The sequence below is a fragment of the Poecile atricapillus genome, chromosome 18 (assembly GCF_030490865.1).
Source record: "Poecile atricapillus isolate bPoeAtr1 chromosome 18, bPoeAtr1.hap1, whole genome shotgun sequence".
NCBI lineage: Eukaryota > Metazoa > Chordata > Aves > Passeriformes > Paridae > Poecile > Poecile atricapillus.
In genome coordinates, this window is record NC_081266.1 from 6590007 (window position 1) to 6613967 (window position 23961).

Below are 23961 nucleotides of genomic sequence, written 5' to 3' on the forward strand. Positions count from 1 at the left end.
TCTTTGAACTCCCACCTTCCACTTTGAAGGCTCTACACTTCTGAATTGATGAGTCAGTGCCTGGACCCCCACACAGGAAGATTCTGCACTTTTAAAGCTCTTACAGCAAAATGCTTGTGATGGAGTTGAACAGCTACAAGAGGCAAGGGCTCCAAGCTTCAGCATTCTTTAGTTCAGTCGGTGTAAGGGAAAGAATTGCAAATGTTGTGCAATTTTTTTTACGTTTCACACTCTACTGCCAGAAGTTTCTTCTTTGAAGGAATACAAGAGTTTACCCTTTCTTACAATGAATCTGTTTCCTGCACTCAGTTGAAGGTTTGTGGCTTTTCAATACCTGCTTCCACAGAAGATCACCTTCTCTGTTGGAGGGTTTCCTCCTCTAACTTTTCCATTGATTTCTTTTTCCAATGCTTTTTTTGCTAAATAAGTTGATAGGAAGGATATCTCTGCATCTATTTAAACCAGGTCAAGAAACCAAGTCATTCAAGGTAAAGAAAACAGTTTTATTCATGCCTAAAAAATGCCAGATATTGCTTCCAGGAAGTAGAAGAGGAAATTAATCATCACTCATTAAGCACTGCAAGTAAAATTAATCATATGCCTAAAGTTTAGCATTTTTTATTTGCTACTTAAGAGCCCTCAGGAAGAAGAAGAATAAACTAAGAGCTGGAATACTTTGCCTACTGCATCTCTAGTGAAAATGAAGCAGTTGACAGCTCTAGACAGTTATGACACCTAACTTTTAAAACACTAAAGAAAAGATTCATTTTATCTCAACTGAGCCAACTACAGCACTTTGTAACTGCCTTGTTTCCAGCAAAGAGAATGACCTTCACCCTAACCAGTGAGTTCCAGTTCCCACCAGTTTGGGAGATTAAGGGGTTTTAAACCAGTTAGACACTGCCTGGTCAGGTTACTCATTATGTGCCTTGTTCCCTTAGGCCCTTTTTTAAGCTCTGGAGAACAGAGAAGAAAAATGTTATGCCTGATGTGGAACATTTTAGTACAGGACAACCTTTTTTTTAAAAGTCAAAATGCAAATGCTTTTTTTTTTTCCCCTTCTCATCTCAAGGCCAGCTCAGACAACAGACATTTGTTTAGAGAGAAGAGACTGGACTTTTGGTGAAAGAAAAGACAACTACAAAACATCACCTGGTCAAAGAAAGCGTGGAGAAAATCAAGTACAGAGCACAAGTCCATCAGGAAAGCTTACAAGGTAAGTTCATATGATGGGAGGGGGAGAAAGAAAAATGGAGTTTTCTGCTCATACTCAGATGACTGGTACATTTCAAACTGAAGATATTTCTGTTTTGCAATGAACATACTTGGATTTTTATGTCAGTGGTAGATATGCACGAAGAAGAAAAATCTGCACAATAAACATAGTGATTGTCTTTACTAGTCCTAGGACTAGTCAATCACCTAGCAAATTTAAGCCTTGGGACACCCAAGTATCAAAAATTGAGATTTTGAGGCAACAGCTTGGGTTTCCGTGGTCCCACCAGAGGCTGAGGCAAAGCAGCTGAAGTTACTGCAGTCAGTTATTCCTTCCTTGCATTGATTCCCAAACAGACTATATTAAGAAATCATACTTAAGCTGTCTGCTCTATAAATATCTCTTTTTCCATTTAAATGCACGTGTAGCCCATTTTAAATATCTCCTGTGACAAACTGTTTAATTGCAATATGCATGGAACACGAACCAGTCTCCTGAGAAGAACAAAGACAGGGAAACCCTCCTGAATTTTACCAAGCTTTTTTTTTTGGTTTAGCTTTTTATGCAAGCAAGTACACAACAGAATTACGTATCTTGATTTCATTTTGCACTGTCACTCTCTGCATTACTTGGCTACAGAGCAGAACTGTAAAAAATAAAAAACCCAAACAAAAAAAGGGGGACCTATTCCTTAATCTAGCAGCATGCCACACAGACAGCTGTGCTTGCACGAGAGGGCAGAGGAAAAAAATAACCAAAGGAGAGGGAAAGAGTACTTTAACAATAGTGCAGCTTGTGATCAATTCACTGCAGGCTTAGATGATTTCTTTTCTGAGGTCAAGGAGGCATCAGTAAGTGCTCACTGGACACACTCAGTCCCAGCTGCACAGATGTACTGCTTAAAGCTCAGATTTCCCCATTCCACAGGAAGGTAAAAATCCAAAGAGATGCAATTTCTCTAAGCACTGTCTATTAATTTATTTGGAACCATTTCTAAAGAAGAGCAGAGGATGGCTTCAATAAAGAACACGGGGTTTGGAGACAGAATTGCAGCACTGTGATTAAATGAAAACAAAGAGCAAGGCTAGGTTCCTTTATGCTTGAGTGACAAGCCATGCAGATGTCTTTCCTTTCTAAAGGAACTGCTGGTGAAAGGGTCTGGACTGAGTATGCTAAAGGGTGCAAGTACCAACAGAGGTCAATATTCTGTGTCAAACTGCTGATTTCCTTACCAGAATGGTAAAACAGTTCAGCATAACACCTTCAGCCCTACAAATTCTGCACAGTTGTGTTTTTTAAGCCAAATATATATATATACCCAGATTACTCTGTTAAAAGATTTTTTCTAGATAAAGTGATCCAGAATAACAGTTTAATTGCACTTGTGTTTCTTGGGCCAGAGAAAATTCAAGAACATTATCCTAGGACTGTTTTAAGGAAATACAGGAACTTCCCAGTGAGACAATGCAGACAGTATAAACAAGCATCTTAGGAACAGCAGGCTCATGCAGCAATGCTATTGTCCAAGATGTGAAGCAAGAATTACTGCCTGGGCCAAAAAATGTCTCATCTGTGAGAGGAACTTCAGCCTTTAGACCCAAATTCTAAATCTGTGCTTGCCAAGGTGCATTATTTAACAAAATACTGCTTCCAACCATGAGGAAAGACCCTGAACCAGAGAAGCAGAATAGGAATGAGTACTCTGAGCAATTCTGCAAAGCTGCAGTGTCTGGACATCAGCTAGGGCCATCCTTGTCACAAAAGGTGTCAGGTCAAAACACAAAGCATGCTGAAAGCCCCCTAAAAAAGAGCCCACTGCACAGCCAAAATGGGAGAAAACATCAGCTGGTGCTACCGAGAGGTTCTGAAAGGACATCTGGGCATTAAGACACCTTTTACAGGATTCTGTCCTAAGCAACAGCAAGGACTTAAGATAATGCAGCAACTTTGCTTTTTACTAAGCCTAACAGTTCCTGCAAAGAGGGTGAGGGAGATTAACTAATTTAAATACATATGGCCTGCAGTGAGTGGCTGCACATTTTGATCTCACTGCCTTTGCAGTTTCAATGGTTTTTAAGCTCCAACATGGTATGATTTTTCATGACTTTCATAGCAGACCATTCCTATTGTCCCTCCTGCTCTCTGTGTGCACCTAGATAAAATAATCCTTTCAATTTAAGGCACAACAGGACTGTAGCTGCTACCTCAAAACACCCCTAAAACCTCCAGGGAGGTTGCAATGGAGGGGCTGGAATGGAGAGACAAAACATCTTCCACAAAACACACTCACCTTCCAACACAGATTAGAAGATGTGCTGGTAAGAACTGCTGCAGTCACCTTTGCAGGAGGATCTTTTCTGCCTCCACTCTGTTACTGAGGGTTCACACACTGGCTTTTCAAGTACTGAATCTGGCAAATGGTTCACTCCTCACCCACAACTGCACACACGGTCTAAACTTCTAAAATCTGTAAAATCTTCTACATCTAAAACTACCTGGCTCTTCAAAGGAATGCCAGGAGTATTTTACTTCATTTTCATAACACAGGTCTCTTTCTCCTTTATAAAACACCAAATCCTGCATTATCAGTTAAAACAGGATTGTGCTTTATTTCCAGAAAATGTTGTCTTGCTTCATTGAAAGCCTCCCTTGAAAATTCTTCACATCTTGCTTCATTGGTTTTGTTTTGAACAAACTGCTCTGCAACTCCACTGAAATAAACCCCAAATATACCAAAGCACACAGCCTTTCGGAGCAGACAATGTACATTTCAGTTTCTTTACCTCCCTGTCCTTTGCTCCTTCTGAAAGAAAATGAGATCTGCTGGATTTCATATCAAAGTATATCTTAAGAGCTCTCAAGCAGTAAATTAAATAGTTGGGAAAATAAATCAACCAATAAATTTGATTTGTGAACCATCAGCAGAGCACAATAAAAGGTGGTGTGGGACAGACCAAAAAATTACCAGTGTTGCTCATCAACTCAGAATTTCCACCGTCAGCCAAAAACTACAGGGAGAAAGGAGCAGCACAAACAATAAACAAGTGGTAAGTGGAACCCTGCTAAGTCTCTAGCTAACTTTTCCTGCTGCAAGCCCCAAAGCTTTCCAGTTCTGTACTTCAACGAGTGGGGAAAGGACAAATCTGTGAGACCTGGGGATTTCCAAAGCTGAGATTGTCTCAGCAGCTGATTCTCACCAACAGCCCAGTTCCCAGCACTTCTTAAGGAACAGGCAGGACAGTTCCATTAGGCAATGTCCATCCAAATTCTGCTGCTTTGGCTCTGTCCAAGACACATCCAGAAGCACAGTAAAAGGTACCACAGAGACTGTTCTAGTAAGATATGTAGCTTTCTTTCACTGGTCCCAGCTGCCTGCAGGTCAATTATGCTGCACACAGAGTAAGGACTAGCCTTTAGCCTAGTTCTTAAATTCTATTTAGAAAATAACAGGTAAGTTTGCCAACATACAAAAAGAAACCAAATCAAAACAATCAGCAACTCTGTATGTATATATATGTATATAAAAACTTATTCTAACATCTGTGCAAAAAACCAAAGTGACCGCTTAAGCTTTTTTTTTTCCTTCTTCTGTACCCCTCCAATATTTCCCTGAAAAAATGGGATAGTCTTATTTCACACCAAGCCTCTTTTCAAAATTCATTGCTTCTCACACAAATACTCTTCTCCAAGTCTAAGTCAGGAATTATATCTGCCTTTTGCAGTATGAGGCATGAGGAACAGGAGAGCATTTTATTTTTCTAAAGCTAAGCAAGTAGCTATTAAATCTCCAACTTCTCTGAAATAACATGCACAGAAGATTAACAGAATTCATTTGTCTATGGATGAAGAGGTAAGTCTGGCTTGTTTTTTCCTCCTCTGCACATGTGCACAGGTATTCTGAGAAATCCAATGTGAGTTTTCACTTCCCCAAGCAGCCACCTCACTGTTCTGAGTGCCTGGGTCACAAGGTTGAAGGAGTTTGTTTCACTGCACTGGTACAGTCTTCACAACACACCTCAGACAGCACAGATTAAATCTAACCACACCAGTACTGCACATTTCTGCTTCCTACACTCAAGGTCTGCATGTTCCCCTCAGTCTGGTCAGATGGGCCAGCTCTAATCTCTTGATTGCCTCCTCAGCTGTATTTGTTTTCTCCCACAGTGCCTCCACCACTACACTTGCCCAGCACTTACCAGGGTGGAATAGCTTCCTGCTATTTATCAAGTGTTTCCACTTCATCATAATAAGAAGTGCCCCAAAACACAGGAGCTAAGGACCACTCAGAGTTCAATAAACCATTAAAATCACTCTAGGTAACTGGCAGACAGCTAAGCCAGTGCTCAAATCTGTTATCCAGCTTTATTGCAGAGAACAAGGTTACCAGCTCCTCTTCAGACAGGACTACTTCCACCATCCCCCAAGTGGCTTAGAAAATAATCTGTTATTATTCTAGTGCATTTTGTTATTTGGTTTGGGCGGTTGGTTTCTTCATATTTTTTTTTTAAACCCTATATAATACCTACTTACATACTGAAAGAAGAGTATGAACAAATGCACAATTTTATTTCCATTCACGTATTTTACAAGCTTTGGACAGATGTTCCACGAGTTCAACCAGCACTCATCCCAACATAACCTCTTTTGAGCTCTTCTTCCCTGCACACACTTGCACAGCACTGCTGGCAGCAGCAGCTTTGGGCTGGGGTGAGGAGGGACTTACGCTGGTCACTCGGCGGTAGATCTGCGCGGCATTTTGGCACTCGGAATAAGGATACTCAGACGTGGCCATCTCTAGCATACACATCCCAAAAGCATATACATCAACGGACTCATCATATTTCTCCTCATACATCTCGGGGGCCATGAACTCTGGGGTACCTTAAATTAAAAGAACGATTCAGACTCTAAATGTCTCAAAGCGAGCAGAGGCTGCTGGCGTTACTCACCGCAGGGCCACGCGGCTGGGCAGACCTGTGAGACAAGAGAAAGTGGAGGCAAAAAGAAGAGGGAGGAAACCCTTAGTGACTCTGTTGCACCAATGCACTTTGTGAGTCTTCCATTGCAAGGCCTTGGTGGAATAACAATGGCATGTGAGATGTGATGCGATTCCTGGTTTAGGTACGTTAGCTGATACCAATATCAGAACAGACTGCATCAGCCTGAAATCCAACGGGAGGGGAGGGGACGAGAAGAGGCAAAAACTGCAGACTAGCCATAGGCTGCAAACCAAATACTAAGGAGAGTTAAGGCACTTACCTTTTCTCCCTGTAAGGAAAGAGGCACATTAAAGCTTGTTTCACAGATTACCTGACTGCCCTCTGCTGCAAAAGCAGTAGTACTGGTAAGAGCCCACAGCTAGTCTCTGACTGGTGCTCTCCATCTACTTGCTCAAGTAGAATGGTTCGGGTAAGGCCTTGCAATGAAAAGCTCTGTTGTTACAAATACAAATCGCCGTGAAAAGAGGATAAAAGGTAATTTTCTGCAAAGGCCACTCACCAGAGCCCTTTTCTTCATATACTTACCTTCCCACCTGCAGTATATTTATAGGCCTACTGCAGATACAGGCATTAGTGAGGGACATCCTACAGTCAAAAATACTCAGAAATACAGAGAGATTGAGTTACAGGCATAGAGCGTGAGATTCAACAAGTCCCATTTAAATAGTGTGCAGAAAATTATGGCCCAGTGAAGCACCACAGATCCCCTCTGCAAACAAAGGGACTGCACTGTATGATCAGATTTACTTTAAGCCAGAGATGCAAGTTTGCTTTTTGTAAATTTAAGCACAGAATTATTTCCTGCAGACACCAGATTCCAGACAATTTACAGATCACTCTACAGCCCATTGCTTGTTTTCATCACGCCAAACCAAAAAGAATGTAACTGCAGTCATTTATCCAAAGGCTAATCGTTAGCAGATAACTATGTAACAGATGGTAATTTTCCAGTGATAAATTTGAAGATTTGACAAATATGCTTAAGAAATTATGGTTTTTAACACCATTCTTTTTTTCCCTATTAATACTTTGACCTGGTTAAGAAGCAGGAAATATTTCAGTGACAGCTTGCGAGAAAATTTACAGGTATACACCATTGATCCCAGCTAGGAATCTGGCACAGGACTGTTGAGTAATGCTGAATTTTAGCAAGCTCTAAATACTGAGAGTGAAAGAAACTTCATTCCCTGCAGTCTATCCACCCAACCATAAAAACAAAGCTGATAAAACCAATTCTTTCAATAATCCACAAGAAAAATTACTCTAGTTCCACCAAACCAATTTCTGAAAAAGGTTATGAATGGATACACAGGGACAGAGCCAGAATAAAGCAGTATTTCCCAATGCACCCTCCTAACTCACACAAATCCACATTCTACAGACCTCCTGAATAAGGCATTAGACCACAGTCTGTGTTATTATTTAAATACATATTTATAATATTGACTTTGGTATACCTCAGTTTCTGATTATTCACGAGCTGCAAGAGATTCAATATTAACCCCTGGTGACAATTAAAAAAAATTTGGCCGTATGAACTAATGCTACACTAAATATCAAAATGTTGTTTGGTCACCAAAATGCATTTGTACATTTCTTGAAGCAGCACCACATCAAAGGTAAGATTTATACATAGTAAAGAGTGGTTTTATCAACAATGTTGCACTAGATTGTTGGGCAGGACAAGAACTCCATATTCTGAAATAGCTAATGTTAATATATAGATAACAAAAGCACAACCAAAATTTCACCATGTCTTTGCATTAGGAACACAGAATGACCTCAGCAACCAAGAGACAAAGCCTCCACACTTTCAGGCTTTGACCATGTACCTTTGTAAGCATGTTTTTTGGGAAAGTTCTTAAAACACTTAAGTCTCTAAAGAGGTAGGCTGGCTCAGCAGCCTCCGAAACAGGAGAGGCTTACCTATCACACTTTTGGCAAAAGAAGCTCGTTTCAGGGTTGCCAGACCAAGGTCTCCAATCTTGACTGATCCAGTGGGGCCAGTAATGAAGATGTTGTCACATTTTAAGTCTCTATGAATGATGGGAGGAGTGCGTGTGTGTAGAAATTGTAAGCCTTTCAGTATCTGACGGCACCAGCTTCGTAGTACTTTAATTTTCATCACTTTAAATCTTTTCAAATACCTAATGAAAAAAGTAACAATAGGTTAAAGAGATTCTGCTAACAGACAGTAGATTCAACTATACCATTTGCTGTCTGGAAGCAAAGAAACAGTAATTAAAGACATGTATAAATTTAAACCTCTATTTTAAATCTACCTGGGTGTTTCAGGACTTCAGAGGAGCTAAAGATGATTCCCCTTTACAAAACCCATCCCCTTTCTTCTAGCCAGCAGACTATAATGATGAAACAAAAGTGTGAAAGCTTGGTGTACATAGCTGATAACTCCTCTGCATACAAAATCATTCTATGGTAATTAGACAGCTGGATTGCTAAATTTCAAGGTACTGCTTCAATGACAAATAAGTCAGGGCTTGTAAATTACAGGTCTTTATCTATTTTATTTCTGAAACACTTAAAACATCTACCTCATTTAATTGTAACTGGTTGGGGAGGTGGGTCACTAGATCCAGAGTGTTAATAATCAACAAAGTATAGAGCTGTGGAAAACTGCAAGAGCTCTGAAATCGGCACTCCCTTGTTTACAGGAGGGGTCCAAGCACTCTGTTCAAGGTTTCCACATTACATTTTAAATCTGCTTCAAATTTAACTGTGGAGTTATCAAGTAAATTAGAAATTCTCAGAGATCCCCTCCCTGGTGCAGGACAGGGTTTGATCACCTGAATCCAACTGGTATTACTCATTACTCCAAAACTATGGACAGACACAGAGAGGGCAGAGAAACCTCTAAAAAGGCTCTGTCGAATAGCTGAGGTGGAAGAGCTCATACCAGTCTGCATCCCTTTGCAGGTAGAATGCTACCCAACCTTAACTGCTCTATCTTTGCCACTCCTTGAAACCCCATGGCAGAAGAGTCAAATGTCATACCAAAAATATTTTTTCAACATGCATGACCTAAGACTACCATCTTATTCCATTACTTAACTTCAGCAGATTAGAGATGCCACAAGGTGAATAACCTCTGACAGTTTTCAAGTGCCTTCCAGCAAGGTTTTATCTCCAGCTCTCTTTGGGTAACAATTTGAAGTGAAGAGCTGTTTTGCTCCTTCTGAAAAAGTATGGGCTGGACTACATGTAGAGAATAGCATGTTCCATAGAGCAAGGGCTTTATTCTTGTCCAGGCAATGTTACTCAGCCAGAGTCTCAGATAAAGACCAGTTCCACACTACAGCAAGACTGCTGGTAAATTCTGTAACCAGCATGGAATCCAGCAACTGCAATCTTAAAACTAAAAGCAAGTTGTGTTCAATTATTCCATGGTAGTGATCAGTCTCTTCTACAGATTCACTTCAATAGGAGATACAGCCTGCTGAAATCACTTCAATCAGCTCCAACACAGAAATGCAGTGTATTCATCCCTTTTATTTTAATTTTTCCAGTTCAAAACAAGATGTGGAAAATGAAGTTGCTAGGAATGATCCTACTGTGAAAACAAATCTGTAAAAGCAATTGAGACAGTTCCAGAGGAAATCAGGTCTCAGAATGTAAAGAAAGGCAGGGGAAAAGCCAAGCCAAGGAGGAGACAAGCTGAAGGAGGTTCTGAATCCATCAGCTACCACTTGAATTCTGGCTATTGACACAACCCTCATTCATCTCTCTTGAGCCTGTTCCAAAGATCACATGGTAGGGGCACTTCAGTTCAGCATCTGGAATCCCTAAGTACATTCTTGGTTACAAATATGCTAGAACACTGCCAGCTTCTCCCTGTTAAAGGACCTGCATCCAACCATCACCCAGCATTGTGCAGTGTGGCTGTCACTGTTCCCAAACACTGCCCCAAATTAAGTCACATGTCACTTAGTGCAGAGAACAATTTAAAATGGAAACAGATATAAATACACAAAAATAGACAAGCCTACTAGCCTGTATGTTTTCACTTTTCCTACTACCATAGAATAACCTGGGCTCAAAGAGACCTCAGGAGGTTTCCAGTCTAAGTTTCTGTAATTAGTTACACACAGCTCAAGGAGCTATAGGAATCCTTACTAAAAAAAAGGTAAGAGAAAACTTCCTTTAAGGTACCATCACACTTGTATTCTGTTCACTTTTTTACATCAAGTGGCAACAATGTCTGTGGCCCAAGTACCAAAACAAGAAAGGCATTGCTTTAATCAAATGCAGGTAATGTAAACATACTGAAAAAAAAGATATGGAAGTAATAGTCAAATATATGCAAACACAATTGTACAGTGTAAATCTAGGAATTTGCCACAAGCACATGAAATAATTAAGGCACACCTGAAATCTCCCATACAGTTTACTTGTCAAGTCTTGAGTAAGTGGACTAGAATAAACTAAATCACAATTATAACACCAGCTATAAAAGAGTGGGGAAAAACCCTAGCCAGAACTCTACAGTCTAAAAGATCTTCAATTAAAGAGCATTTTTTTTTTTTTTTGATTAAATGAAAAAGCTTTCTTATTTCAAGGTACAAAATAATCCCACAGACAGAAAACCTGGGGTATTTCTTCCTACCAACACCTTACTTTATAATTGTCTATTATTACTTCATCTTGGTTATCGTATCACACAAGCCAATCCAAATATTAAAATCTGTAAGAGGGATAAAGGAGTAAAAAATGGAGAAAAAAATCTAGCACTACACATTCAGCAGAAAATTAGGTAAACTTTATTTAAAGGCATCTGTACAGAGCTGCAAAACCATTAACTTATTACTTGTCTGAAAACAGCACATGAAGCAGCAGATCTATTTTTTTATCTGAAATACCTTAAACAACCTGAGCAATGTCTCCACTGAACACACAACTAGAGAATGTTGTCGTATCCTGAGCCATCCAGTACTATTCCAAGGGAAATACCTCCCTGTAACTGCAGCCCAGAGTCCCAAAGAGCCATTTTCCTGCTGCAGAAGGTGCACTGGTAGCCATCAATGAGCCCAGTGAAAAGCACAGCCACTCACAGGCTGTTTCAGCCACAGCAACAGCAAACTGCTCCTGCTCCCATGGCCAGGGGGGATTTCTCTCCAAGGGAGAGCCAGGCATGGAGCAGAGGCTGCAGAGCCCCTTCACTGCAGGGCTGCAGCGCTGCTCCCAGCACAGGGATGGCAGAGAGGGACACAGCCCTGTTATTGCAGGCCAGCATTCCCAGCACAGGGATGGCAGCTGGAGCTCAGAACAGCTCCAGGAGAGGGGCACAGCCCCGTTATTGCAGGCCAGCATTCCCAGCACAGGGATGGCAGAGAGGGACACAGCCCCGTTATTGCAGGCCAGCATTCCCAGCACAGGGATGGCAGCTGGAGCTCAGAATAGCTCCAGGAGAGGGGCACAGCCCCGTTATTCCAGGCCAGCATTCCCAGCACAGGGATGGCACATGGCTCCCCAGCCCCCAGCAGCCCCACACACCGCTAGAGGCCCTCACAGTGGCTGCAGCTCCTGCATTCTGCTTTTCACTGAGCTTTCAACTTTACAAACTAGCTCATTCTAAATGAAAAGCAGCTGGAGGCAAAAAAAAAAAAAATCTGTGAAAAAGTGAAAACTGAGTATTGCTTTCCTGAGCTCTTGAAGTCCAGAAGTCTTGTGCATGTGCTTACTGGGACATCCCAAGAAAGAACTGACGAGCTTGCTAACTTAAAAGATGTTCTACCAAACCCACAATGCTAATAATGCTCCTTTTTATCAAGAGTGTTCCTGCAGTAGGTTATCCCTCAGCAAAAGGGCTCTGTTGTCATCCACTCTAAACAGCACCAATTTCTGGTGCTCTGTTGTTGTGCTAATGAAACGGAATCGCTGTGACTTGTCTTCATTTACTTACGTTTTTAATGTTCCAGACGTCATGAGTTCTGTCACAAGAACAATACACTTTTTTCCTTTGACTGTAGACTCCCAGGAATCATAGAACCTGACAATATTGGGATGCTGAAGCCCTTTCAGCATCCCAGCTTCCTCTTTAAATCTTTGTCGCTCTGACTTGGACAGCTTCCGATCCTAATGGAAAAGAAAAGGTGCATCAGAAAGTTGTGCTTTATTTTCTCATTGAGAGGCAGCAGCTTGAAAACTGTTAGGTACACACAAGAATCAGGTGTCTTAAATGCCTTTTGGTTTGCAATTACCTTTAAATACTCGGTTTTGAACACATCCTATTGCACTCTTTTTATAATATGTTGTTCTTTATAATTCTACTGCTCTCAGGGTTAAGGACTGCAGGTCTGTAGATTAACTCTTCTTTCTGCTTCCTCCTGCATTATTCTTAATAACTTCAGCTGCTGCCTGACTTGGGGTGGAATGGGGACATAATGTCTTGAACACTTCAGTGTTTGAGAATGCAATCAGATCATTTAAAGCATCTCCCTCTCCTGCTGTACACAGCAACAACCTTTCATTACTCCTGGACGTCTACGCAGACCACTGGTAACAGATGGGATGAGCCACCCATAGAGGGGGTTAAGATCAAACCCCTGCTAACACACAGTATGTTCCTGTAGCTGTAGACCATCAAGTGAATGAATTGGGTTTTCTTTGATTAAAAGCAGACCCTCATCATTGAGCAAGTTTCCTGTAATCTCACATCAACAAAACCAAAAACTCCCAGTATAGACAGAGAGCAATCTTTTGGCCAGAGACAGAATAGGAAAAAGCATTCCTGGACCATCCTGTTGCATTACCTACCAACAGCTGGCTCTCAGCTACCACCAGGACTCCAAGCAGCTATTACCTGAGTGAGCAGCACATCTCAAAGAGAAGACATCTCCTTGTGCCATGCAGTGCTCTCAGCTGAGCAATGCACTGCTCACACCAGTCTGACTGGCACAAACTGGCTCCACAGCCAGTTTGCATTAAAAAACCAAAATATTTCAGCATATGCTTAAAGCAAAGAATTTCAGAAGCATTGTTTCTAACAGTTATTTAGCAATAACCAAAGACCTATTTGTCAGATCTAAGTATTAATTTTAAGTCACTTGATTTCACATTGTCTTTTCCATTAAAAGGAGGCAGTAAAAACATGCAGGATTTACTTATACTCCCATTGTCCTCCAGACAGTAATTCCTCTTCCTTTGTTTACAGGTCATGTGTTTTCTCAATACAATTCAGCCATGTAATATCTAAACCATTCTACATTCACTAAGATCATCAACTTCTAAAAGGTTCACAGGGTATTTTCAGGCATGGACAAACTTCTTTTTCAGATGAAGCTCCAATTTGCAGAAGGATACAATTTCCCCAGGTAGAAGTCTGCAAACAGGTTTGAAATAACTCAGGGATTTCCTATGGGCATCTATGAACGTCACTCACCTTTACAATTCTTAGGAAAATGCAAAATCCTTAAGTATGACTAATTTAATCTACAGACATCCAAAAGCATTCAATCCTACAACTCCTTCACTCTGCAGAACAGCATTGCCACCCCTTCCCATTCTTTCATAAACGTACTAGCACAAGTTTTGATACAGCATTTGCACAAACACTGCACCAACAACTGAGCATTCGTGTCTGCTTAGGTGCTGCAGGGGTTTTCATATGCAATTGGTACCCCCATTTGAGCTGTCTTACCCACCTAATAGCTTTCCTTTCATTACAATGAACAAGGCAGCACAAGCTCTGCTTCAAACCTCACCTTAACTGCTTTCTACTGCTGTGAGACAGAAAAGCAGTGAGCAGCAAGAGGTACAGCTGACCATACACACACACTCCTAAGCAACAGTGCTTCAAACAACACAATCCCAATATCATCTTTCCTACAGGAAAATAAAGCACTATTCTCAGCCTCTGCACTTGACCCATTTAATTCACTTTTTTAAACCACTCTATTTAGCTGTAAATTGAGCTTTATATATGGTCATTATATAAAAAAGGCTGTAATAATCACTCTTCTATCACTTTTAAATAGTCAATATGAACACCTGCATTCATTTTTGTCCAAACCCAAGATTTTAGATACACACTTGGATTACATTTTCTTTATTGCGTGCATACTAACAAGTTATCTACCACAAACACCGTTAACCTGTTTTAGATCTAAATTTAACATCAAGTCAAATATATTTCATTTCATTCTCATTTTAATCCACATAACCCAATCTCCCTTAAGGGCTTTATTCAGTTTTCCCTCCCCTGTACTGCTGTCCCCAGCTAGAAACCAACAAGTTCTGATGACTCTTATCAATGAGCAGAGGCACCCACACCTTTCTCATTTCTCTCTCTGGTCACATCCAGGGCAGCAGCACCATGTTCCTGCAAACACAGCTGTGACATTCAGCACAGACACTCAACACTTCAGTGCTGGCATTAAAAACCCACCAGGACCTGCAATAGACTGAGTGAAACAACGCTGCTTTGAAAGCCACGGTGCCCCGGTGATCTGCGACAAGTTTGGACAAAGCACAGGCCAAAAACCTTCACCCAGGAACACTGCAATGTTTTTGCAACCAAGGAAACCCTGCACCCTTCAGTACATAACTGCAGCAGCAGAAGGGAACATTAAACAGAGCTGGAAGAAAAAGACAGAGAGGCCACTTGTTTCCTAAGCCCAGCGATGCATACTACCTTTTACTACCCTCATTTCCTTGGACACACAACCCACACCCTCATCCAAAACAGGTTTTTTATATTCTTCTCCTAAAGGAACACTAATGCTAGGTTACAGAAGACTGTCAATATACTTTAAAAGAACCCACAGCCCTAACATTCAGGGAAATACTGGATCTCCTGTACAATTATACCTACAAAGTCTGTACACACAGTGACTGGTCTTAGCTGTACAAATTACATTCTAATGCAACTTGCAAACAGTTGGCCTGCAGGCTGACATACAATTTAAAATGACATGTCCACCTTCAAAACGTGAGTAATTAAAAATATCAGACAGCAAGATCTCCCAGGCTGCACAGAGACAGACTAGAGCCCATCCCAAATGCATGCTGGCATCCTTTGAGCTGTTAATATGGGCAAAAGCAACAACTTCACCTCATGCCTGTACAAAAATGCAACTTAAGCAGCTGCAGCTACGAAAATATTGAAATAAGCAAATGAAATAGAGTGCTGTATGTAATTTGGGAGACTGAGATGTTACTAGCCATGTTAGGTATAAATAGCTCAGGAAAAGCAGGGGAATGAGAGTATTGGGCATCACCTGGAATCCAGAAAGTGGCTGTACAGCGTGGCAGAGAGAAAGAAGCCATCATCACTTAGTGAGAATTTCAGAGTGTTTTGCAAGACTTTGGGAACAGTTTTCACTGTCCTCAGCTCTAACTGCATACTCCAAAGGACTCTCAAGCCCAGAAGTGTCATCCCAGCAAGGCAGCTACTGGGGGCAATACTCAGAATCCACCGTGGCCTCTGAGCTGGAGTCTGCAGAATTGCAACACCCTCAGCTCTATCTCCACTTCTAAAGATGTCATGAAGTCTGTGGCCAATCACTCAAAATATGCCCTCTTTTTGATTCAATTACTGTAAGTGTGAATCAGATAAGCAGATTTATCCCCTGCAGCCTTTTTCCTATAACTCATGCTGTAAACAGGTACATAGATGAATCGTTTCCACACGTATTTGCTGTTCTCATTTGAAAGCAGAAATATAGGCTTCACAGATTAACATTCCAGTTTCAGCAAGTACAAGATTAGTTAGACAATTTTAATGTTTTTGTTGATTTCTTTGATTTTATTTTTAATCAAACACCCAGAAACTAAACAAAGTAGAAGACTCACTGGTAGTTTTCCATAAGCCTAGGAAACTTGAACAATTTTATAAAGAAGCCAGCACTTTAAGAACAGTTAATAATACACAGCTTGATACCCTATCCTTCAAAAACCAAATCATTTTGGAATTCCCACTAATAAAATTTAAAAAAGGACATACTCTCTCCTTTCTCAGTATTTTTTAACCATAAGCAACCTTAGGCAGACAAGACAAAGTCCTAAATCTAGAAGTTAGCAAATCACATTCCTGTAGTAGCTCAGTTGGCACATGCTGAGCACATATAGCCCAAATATTTTTAAAAATATACAAAGCTGTCAAACCATAGGAGAGCTTGTTTCCTAAAATGGATTTAACTGCCTTATAAAATGGACAGCATTGTTCTTCCTAAACTGACAGCTTCCCTGGAGGACCTAAGTGTCACATCCCAATCACTGGGCTGCCCTTTGAACAAACTGAAACAGATGCATCAAGCCTACTCCGCTCATTTCATTCATTCCTTTCCACCTACATTAAATTGTTTTGACAAGCCAGGACAAACAGCAAGGCTTCCCAGCACGTGACTCGGGGTTCTGCAGTGCCAGGGGCCTGGAAGGAGACAAGCAGCAAATGAACGATTGTTCAGCTCAGAGTGATTCAATAAGCTTTTTCTTGGCTGTTTCCATTTCTCCAGCTCCTTCCCATCAGATTTGTTTTGGGCAGGAAAGAGCTATCAAAGGTGTTTACATTTTGTGTAAAACAGGGATCTTGGGCATTCATGATAAACCAGGTATGGGTTTACTCTGCCACTAATTTCCTTAATGTACAGCAGCATGAATTACACGCAGCACTGTTCCTACCCTCTTTCTACCCCTGTACCTACATGTCTTATATAAAGGAAAAACAAACCGACCCAAAACCAAAACAACTCCCTTCCCCTGCTAAGATCAGCTATTGTACCAAGCCACAAAAAACAAAGCTCATCAGCAAAAAATGCCTATATTCCTCTGGTGATTTGTTTCAGCCAAGACTTACTATCTACTCAGCATCCTTAATGAGGAAAGAAAATACATTTCTGGCACCTAAATTAATCTTAAATTTCAACTGGGAGACTCACATAGTCACCGAGCCTATTGAGTAATTTCTCGTGTGTTTTCCTTTCCATGTGTCCCCATCAGGACAAGACATGGCACATGTGCAGGCTGGTGGTGAGGCAGCAGGGCAGCTCCTCAGCGAGGCACCGCTCTCTGCTCACACGGCTCAGCTCCCTCCAGCCGCCACAAGCCCGAGCAAGGAGCCCACTGTTGTTACTGACTGACACCAAAAGGCCTGAGCTAAACCCTGGGACACTTCAGACAGCATCAAACAGACACAGTTTTGCACTGGTAGCACAGGGCACCTCACCCTCAACCACCTACTACAGGATACCAAGCAAATGCCACTGAGATAAATACTCTACATGGATGGAACTACATCTGCCAACTCTGCTGTGCATCCTCCAAGGTGATTTTCACTTCCCTAACATCATGTACAACTGAATTGCAGAAGTGCTGGGGAACCTTCATACACAGAACAAGCCAGACTCAGAAAACTTCCCGTGATCTCCATCTAGAAATTGTAGACTCATAAGCGATATAGGTCAACTTTAAACTGTTTGGGTTTTGGTTTCTCAAAATAAAAACAACTCAGTGGATGAGCTGCGACACAATTTAGAGCTCTTCCATCTTCCACAATATTAGGAAGATAAGCAGGAAAGAGGAAACAAAGACTGGACACTCCATGTACTACAGACAGGTTTTAGTAGCTTTCTGCATAAAACCCCACCAGATCCAGAAATGATACACAGCTGTAGTGCAGGGACAGTGAGTGGCTTGCTGTTTTGTGGGGAGGGTTAACTAGACTACAGCAGCAGTATGTCATTCTCATCCAGACATGCACTAGAAAAAATTAGTAGCGATGAACTGCCTTGAAGTGATGTGATCTGTAAATGTACAGCCATGAGAGACTTCAAAGTGCTGTTGAATTATAGATAGTTTGAATCACAACCCAGGTGAATTATCTATCTGTGCTGAGGTTACACTGAGCAGCATTTTATCAGGCATCCAAATGTCTGAAAATCTGAGTGAAGACACTGCGGCTCCCAGCCTATTATTTGGAGGAAGAAGAAGCATACAGAACAGACAAATGTTCTTCTGTGTGCATTTCTGCAGCATATGAGAAAGGCTTTGCAAGCCTTTAAGCAAGGTTAATGAGGGGTCATCAGAGGAGAAGCTAGCAAGACTGTGCTCTGATATTCAGCACTGTTAATGGAACTGAGGCTTTGTGGGCTGCAGTGTTCTCATCCTGAAAAAATCTAGCAGCTAAGAGGAAAAAAGAGCACAGTAACCATTGAGCTAGATTAACAAAATATCAACAAAGAGTCCACTGAGCTTAAAAATCATCCAGCATGACACAGTTGGTGACTAGAAATGGAAGTCTCAGTGCACTAGCACTGCATCTATTTTTCTATGTTAACACATAAACCATTTAATACTTTCCAGCATTAAACACTAGGTAGAGAGATAAAAGGGAGAGGAAAGAGACTGTGCAGCAGCAGACAAAAAACAAAACTGATCGAAGATCTGCACAGATCCTTCCACCACTCTACTTTCTACAAACCACTGAAGACAAAAAACTGATTAAATAGATCTGAACAGCTGCTGTTCCAAAAGTACATACCCAGGCTAAAAAACGCCAGCTTCCCCAGCCCCTCCTCGTAAGGCTTGTGCTCTGCACCCACTGCCAGCCTTGCTGCTCTTCATCTCACATGCTCCAGCACCTCAGTGCTCTTCTCTTCGTGAGAGCTCCAGAACCTTCCAGTCACTTTCCTGCTCATCCCAGTTTCAAGATGGAATACAAAGCTTCTGACAGGTAGCAAAATGCTATGCAAGGCCAAGTTGGTGCTTATTGAAAGAATGATTTCACCCTGCTCCTTGGCAAGTCACCACAAGAAGAATCAATTTTGTATAAGCTATGGACAATCTTCATGAAGCATGCAAATAACCTAAAGAAAGGTAACTGTGAAGTATAAAATATGTCTCTAACACAATAAAAAAGAATAGGCTTGAAATAGTTACACACTTTCAGGTTCCTGATTAAGGGTAAATATTTGCTGTAGGTTTCCTCTTACACAAGGTATTAAAAACGCTCCAAGTTTCAGGAAAGTACACAAGCAGGCAACCCAAGTGAAACACTGAGGGATAATTCCCATTACTTGTTAGTCTCCCAGTGAAAAGCAACTGCCTTCAACATTTTTCACCACTGGTTATGTCAAAGGCAAAGGCAAATGGGTAATCAATCAGATAATTCTCTTCTGTGTTTTAATTTCTGGCATTTCAATGCACTACAATAGTAACTAAACAGAAAATTCACTGAAAGATGAAGTTGATTTGTTAAAAACAAAAAATACAAGTGCTTCTCGTCTTTTCTCTTAAAATTGTTGCAGTTAAATGATACAGCAAATGTACACAGCTTTACTTATGCTGCTCAAATGTTAGGAATTAAGAAACAAATTATATATAACCTGACAGATAACTGATGGAAGGAGGAAGGAAAGGAGGGAAATGAAACTCTAAATGATCAAACAAAAGGAGGACAGAAGTCTTCATCAGTCACCATTTAGTCTGAGTAAGTCAATTATACATATCCTGAAAGAACTTGTACTTGAGTAAGCTTGAGCAAATAAAAAATTCATCTTTGTCTCAGCACTGCAGAGGAAATATCTGCAAACTCCAGCCCACATATGTGACCAAAAGATTCCAGCAGCACTCGCCATTTGATGCTGTGATTGTCTCCGTTTTGCTGAAGCTGTGACTCACCCCCACAGGGCAAGGAGGCAGAACACCACCAAGAATTCTATTCCTCTTATGTGCTCACTTTCCTGCTTTTACACTTGCAGTAGCCCCTGTGCCAACAGTAGCAGTGGCAGCATCTAAGACACCTGGTGGCAGTAATGTCATGGACTTTTAACCTACGCTTGAAGAGATCCTCAGTGAGAGTCTCCCGGTAACACCAAGGGTATCAGAACTGAGCTCTGCCTGCTTGCACCAAGCTCTGGCATCACTGCAAACACAATCTTCATCAAGAACACAACAGCAGAAAAACACTGTAACAGTACATGAGAATGTTTCTTCTTTATATAAGGTCATGAGAGTTTTGGAAGTACCTTTCCCAATACCAAAGTTTTTCTTTTGTTACAGTAGCAGCGTGGGAATTTTTATTTTCAGCAATGCCGAAGGCGACCGCACTGCTGGGATATTGCACTTGGATACTGTTTGCAATATTAGATGGAAGGCTCATGGTCAGGGCTCACCAGAGACAGAGAGGTGCAAGCACACAGCTTCCAAAAAATTCAGCCAAAATTGTTAGGTTACCACTAAAACGTTAAGGGGCATTAATAATCTGTACAAATGAAGTCTGGAGTGGATGCTTGCTTTCCTGAGCTGTGTAAGGTGTGAATATACACATTAACACACACCTGCACCCCTCCTCTCCCCAGTCTCTCCCAGCAGCAGCAACAGCCACAGGCAAAGCATGAACCAAACCTGAACCCAAATCTGAACCAAGTTCCCCTTCCAAAGAAAACAATGACCGAGCTGCACATCATCTAATCAGAGCACATTAAATACCATACTCATACTTCTTTGCTCTCCACAAAACCAGCAAGCAAAAAAATTCAAACAGTAGATAGATATATGGAACCTAAAGCTTAGACATGACCTTCCCTGGAATCTTCCAGGTCCTCAGGAATCTGCACTAAGAATGGCAAGCAACTGTTTAGGCTTCAGTCATTTCTATTCTAGGGTTGCTCTAGGCAGCATTTGTGTTTCCTCACATAGAAGTCATGGGGGGGAAAAAAAAAGATTGCTACAAGTTTTATTCAATTTATCCATCCTGAGAGGCTGAACATTAAGGGACAGGAATCAAAATGCTGGGCTATACACAAATCAGTAAAAGAACAGAGATCTCATCTATTTATTTTCACTTCTAAACTGTTATTTGATCCGTGCATTTATGGAAAATAAATTGATAAGTTTGCTTTCTGAGAGCAGTTCTCAATAAGGCTTATGTTTATTACATACAGCTTATTAGAGAATTGAAGTGTTGGCTGAACTGAATTCTTGATGAGCTATTAACCAGCTGGACCATCTTGTCACTTGGCTCAGATGCCTCATTAAAAGTTTTGAAGTGCGTGTCAGTTCTCATTTTGCACTGAACTGATGGTCTTGTCAGTGAGAGGGAAGGTACACCCAATCACCTCAGTTTTATTTTACTATGAAAACCCAGTTCTCCACTCAGGGGTGACTTCAGGGAAAAAAGCCTTCCCCACAATCCATTCTGGTGACATCACAGATTTCTTAATTCAATGCATTAGAAATGCAATTGTAGCTTTTTGTTTCATGTACTTCTGTATGGCTCAGAGTCCTTTCATGAGTAGCTGCACGTCTAGAACATTAGGGTAAACCCTTAACTGAATCTGATAGAGGCAAACCAACTAAGCAAATCAAACCCATATTACAATTCCTCATCTCATATTCTTCACAAAGCTAAAGGCACACAGGAAAAGTTAGCTATAGCCACCTTTCAGCATCAATATGCTGCCTGGAAAACATGCAGGAATTTCAAGATGACTGCAAGGATTCACTAATAATGAACACAGTAAGGGTTCAGAAGAACAAGAAATGTTCTTGTGCCTCTGAGCACCTCCCTTGCAAAAATCCCAGCATAAATCCTAGAGGCAAGTATCAAACCAGCCTTCCCTCTCCCCCACACTCCTCCAGTAGTAAAATGAATTCCCATCAGCCTACAGCACACATTGGCTCCAGCACTGGTGTACACATTGTGTTTGCAGCCTGGTCACCCTACAGGAGTTACTCTTCCCAGCTTCTCTCCTTTTCCTGCAAACACATCCAAAAAAAGTACTTCAATTAACTTACAAAACTGTGGATTACCAGCAGTTATGTCAGGATGACATATGAAGTGTATGCCAAGTACTGGCAGGCAAGAGAAAATCCTTACAATAATCACTAGAGAACTCCATGCCAGACTCCTCTCCTTCAGAGACAGATCTCACTGAGAGACCCTTCAGGGATCCATGAAAATAAACCACAAATAATTGCCAGGTGTTCTGCATGTTCTTGCAAGACAGAAAGGGATCTCCTGCAGGGAAAGACTAAAGAGATCCAGAAACAGTGAGTTTTATGGGGTGTCCAGAATTTGTGCTCTAGATGAGGGCTCGGAAATACTTTCTATAAATACCAGTATTAGCACTATCATTCCACAAATATGAAAGTCCTAAAACACATTGGAGGAGCACTTTCAAATTTTTTTAAGTATTACTGCTGTAACTTTCCTGTGACCTACAGAATGCCCATCTTCACCTCAGGGTTCTCATAAAGGGAAGCATTAATAATTCTTCCATGCTTACCCAAAAGGTTGAATTATGAAATCAGTCTCTTGCATCACTTGCATGTTTACTATAGACTTTCACAATAGTACCATATACATCAAAGACACTCCACCAGCACACTGCACACATCTTTCTTGGCTAACACCATCCATGATCTGCATCTAAGAAGTTACTCACAAAGTCACAAATACTTCAAACAGTACCAAATGAACCACTAATATTTTAATTTACTAATATATCAACTTTAAAATATGCATATTATCTTTCAAAGAGCAAAGAATTTGAGTATAATTGAGTCAGGAGAGAGAAAACACTCAAATTTTTAACAGTGGATGAGTGGTAGAATGAACAACTAGGAAAACTGGCATAATGAAGCATACTCTGCATCCAGAAGCTTAACTGGCTTTGTAATTCAATCCTGAACAATTTTAAAACACATTAAAATATAAGAGAAAACATGGTGTAATTGAAATGCAGGTGAAGAGACCACTCAGCTCTTATTATCTAATGCAACACAGGATACAATACATAAAAACAGCCGGGGTTTGCTGTATTTTAAATCAAAGTAATAACATGGACAACTTGGACACAGAAGTACTATTTTTACAGGGGATGAAATGAAAAAAAAAAAAAAAAACAACAAACCCACACAAACCCTTTAAGTGTTGGACTTAAGTCCAACAGAAAGAAAAGCCATGGACAACTAAAATTCAGTATTGTCAAATGGGTGAGATGAAAGTGCCAAGAGAATGATCTCCAAAGGGAGACAAAAAAACACAGCTAGGAAAAAGCACTAGAGGAAGTTTAAGATGAACAGTTAAAGCTTTTTTTCCCTTGGAATTTGGGAACTACATACATAGAATTCCCACTGGCAAGGCTATCCTGTACTAATCCAGGCATTTTTTCCAAAGAATACTACTGGGAATATCCCACACTGCCAGAAGACCAACCATGACCTAGAAGGCCTCAGATACTCAACATGTTATCTCTGAATCAGCTATTCAAACTGCTACAGCTTATCCAAAAAGTCTGTTTCTCATTACATTGTGCTTTAGTCACATACTGTCTGTCCTTGGTCTGGTGCCACTTCATTTCAATTGTTCGAACAGGAACACTGGAAGGAATTTCTTGAAGACAAACTATAATGCCTGTGCATGTCATGGTCCAAGGGGCCTGCCTTAAATGGGTCATCACAACCTGTAAACAGGCTTCTTTGTCTTCAATTTACCTCCTACTTTGTCCCACTGAAGAATTCTACATGCAGTTCAAAATTCAGTTTAGTTGTAAACTAAAGCACTTTATGAAAAAAAAAACCCACAAAAAAATCATTTAAAATATTCAAATAATGTATCCATACAGTGAAATACCTGGTATTCTGTGCATCACATACAAAAACTACTAACTAGTGATCATGTTTAACATTAACAAGTTCCCTTAGCCAAAAAGGGTATCTGAAAACTTTTTCAGTGAAATGGCTCTGTCTGAAACACTCAAGGTGTTCAGCACACACAAAAAGCTATGG

The 23961-nt window shown here is 40.8% G+C and overlaps 1 protein-coding gene and 1 long non-coding RNA gene across 14 annotated transcripts in view; one reads left to right on the forward strand and one right to left on the reverse strand.

The window, feature by feature from the left end:
* Nucleotides 1-23961, reverse strand: part of WNK1 (WNK lysine deficient protein kinase 1) — a 96394-nt gene that overhangs the window by 52538 nt on the left and 19895 nt on the right. For all 13 annotated transcript variants that reach the window (XM_058853008.1, XM_058853006.1, XM_058853010.1 and 10 more), the window contains exons 2-4: nucleotides 12134-12306; nucleotides 8143-8363; nucleotides 5940-6097 (exon numbers count right to left, since the gene is read on the reverse strand). In XM_058853008.1, coding sequence (XP_058708991.1) covers nucleotides 5940-6097; nucleotides 8143-8363; nucleotides 12134-12306 — 552 coding nt within the window. The remainder of the gene's footprint in view (nucleotides 1-5939; nucleotides 6098-8142; nucleotides 8364-12133; nucleotides 12307-23961) is intronic.
* LOC131586162 (uncharacterized) lies at nucleotides 1022-16311 on the forward strand. The gene is made up of 3 exons (XR_009279097.1): nucleotides 1022-1216; nucleotides 4939-5066; nucleotides 14534-16311. It is a non-coding gene; the product is annotated as an uncharacterized LOC131586162 (long non-coding RNA).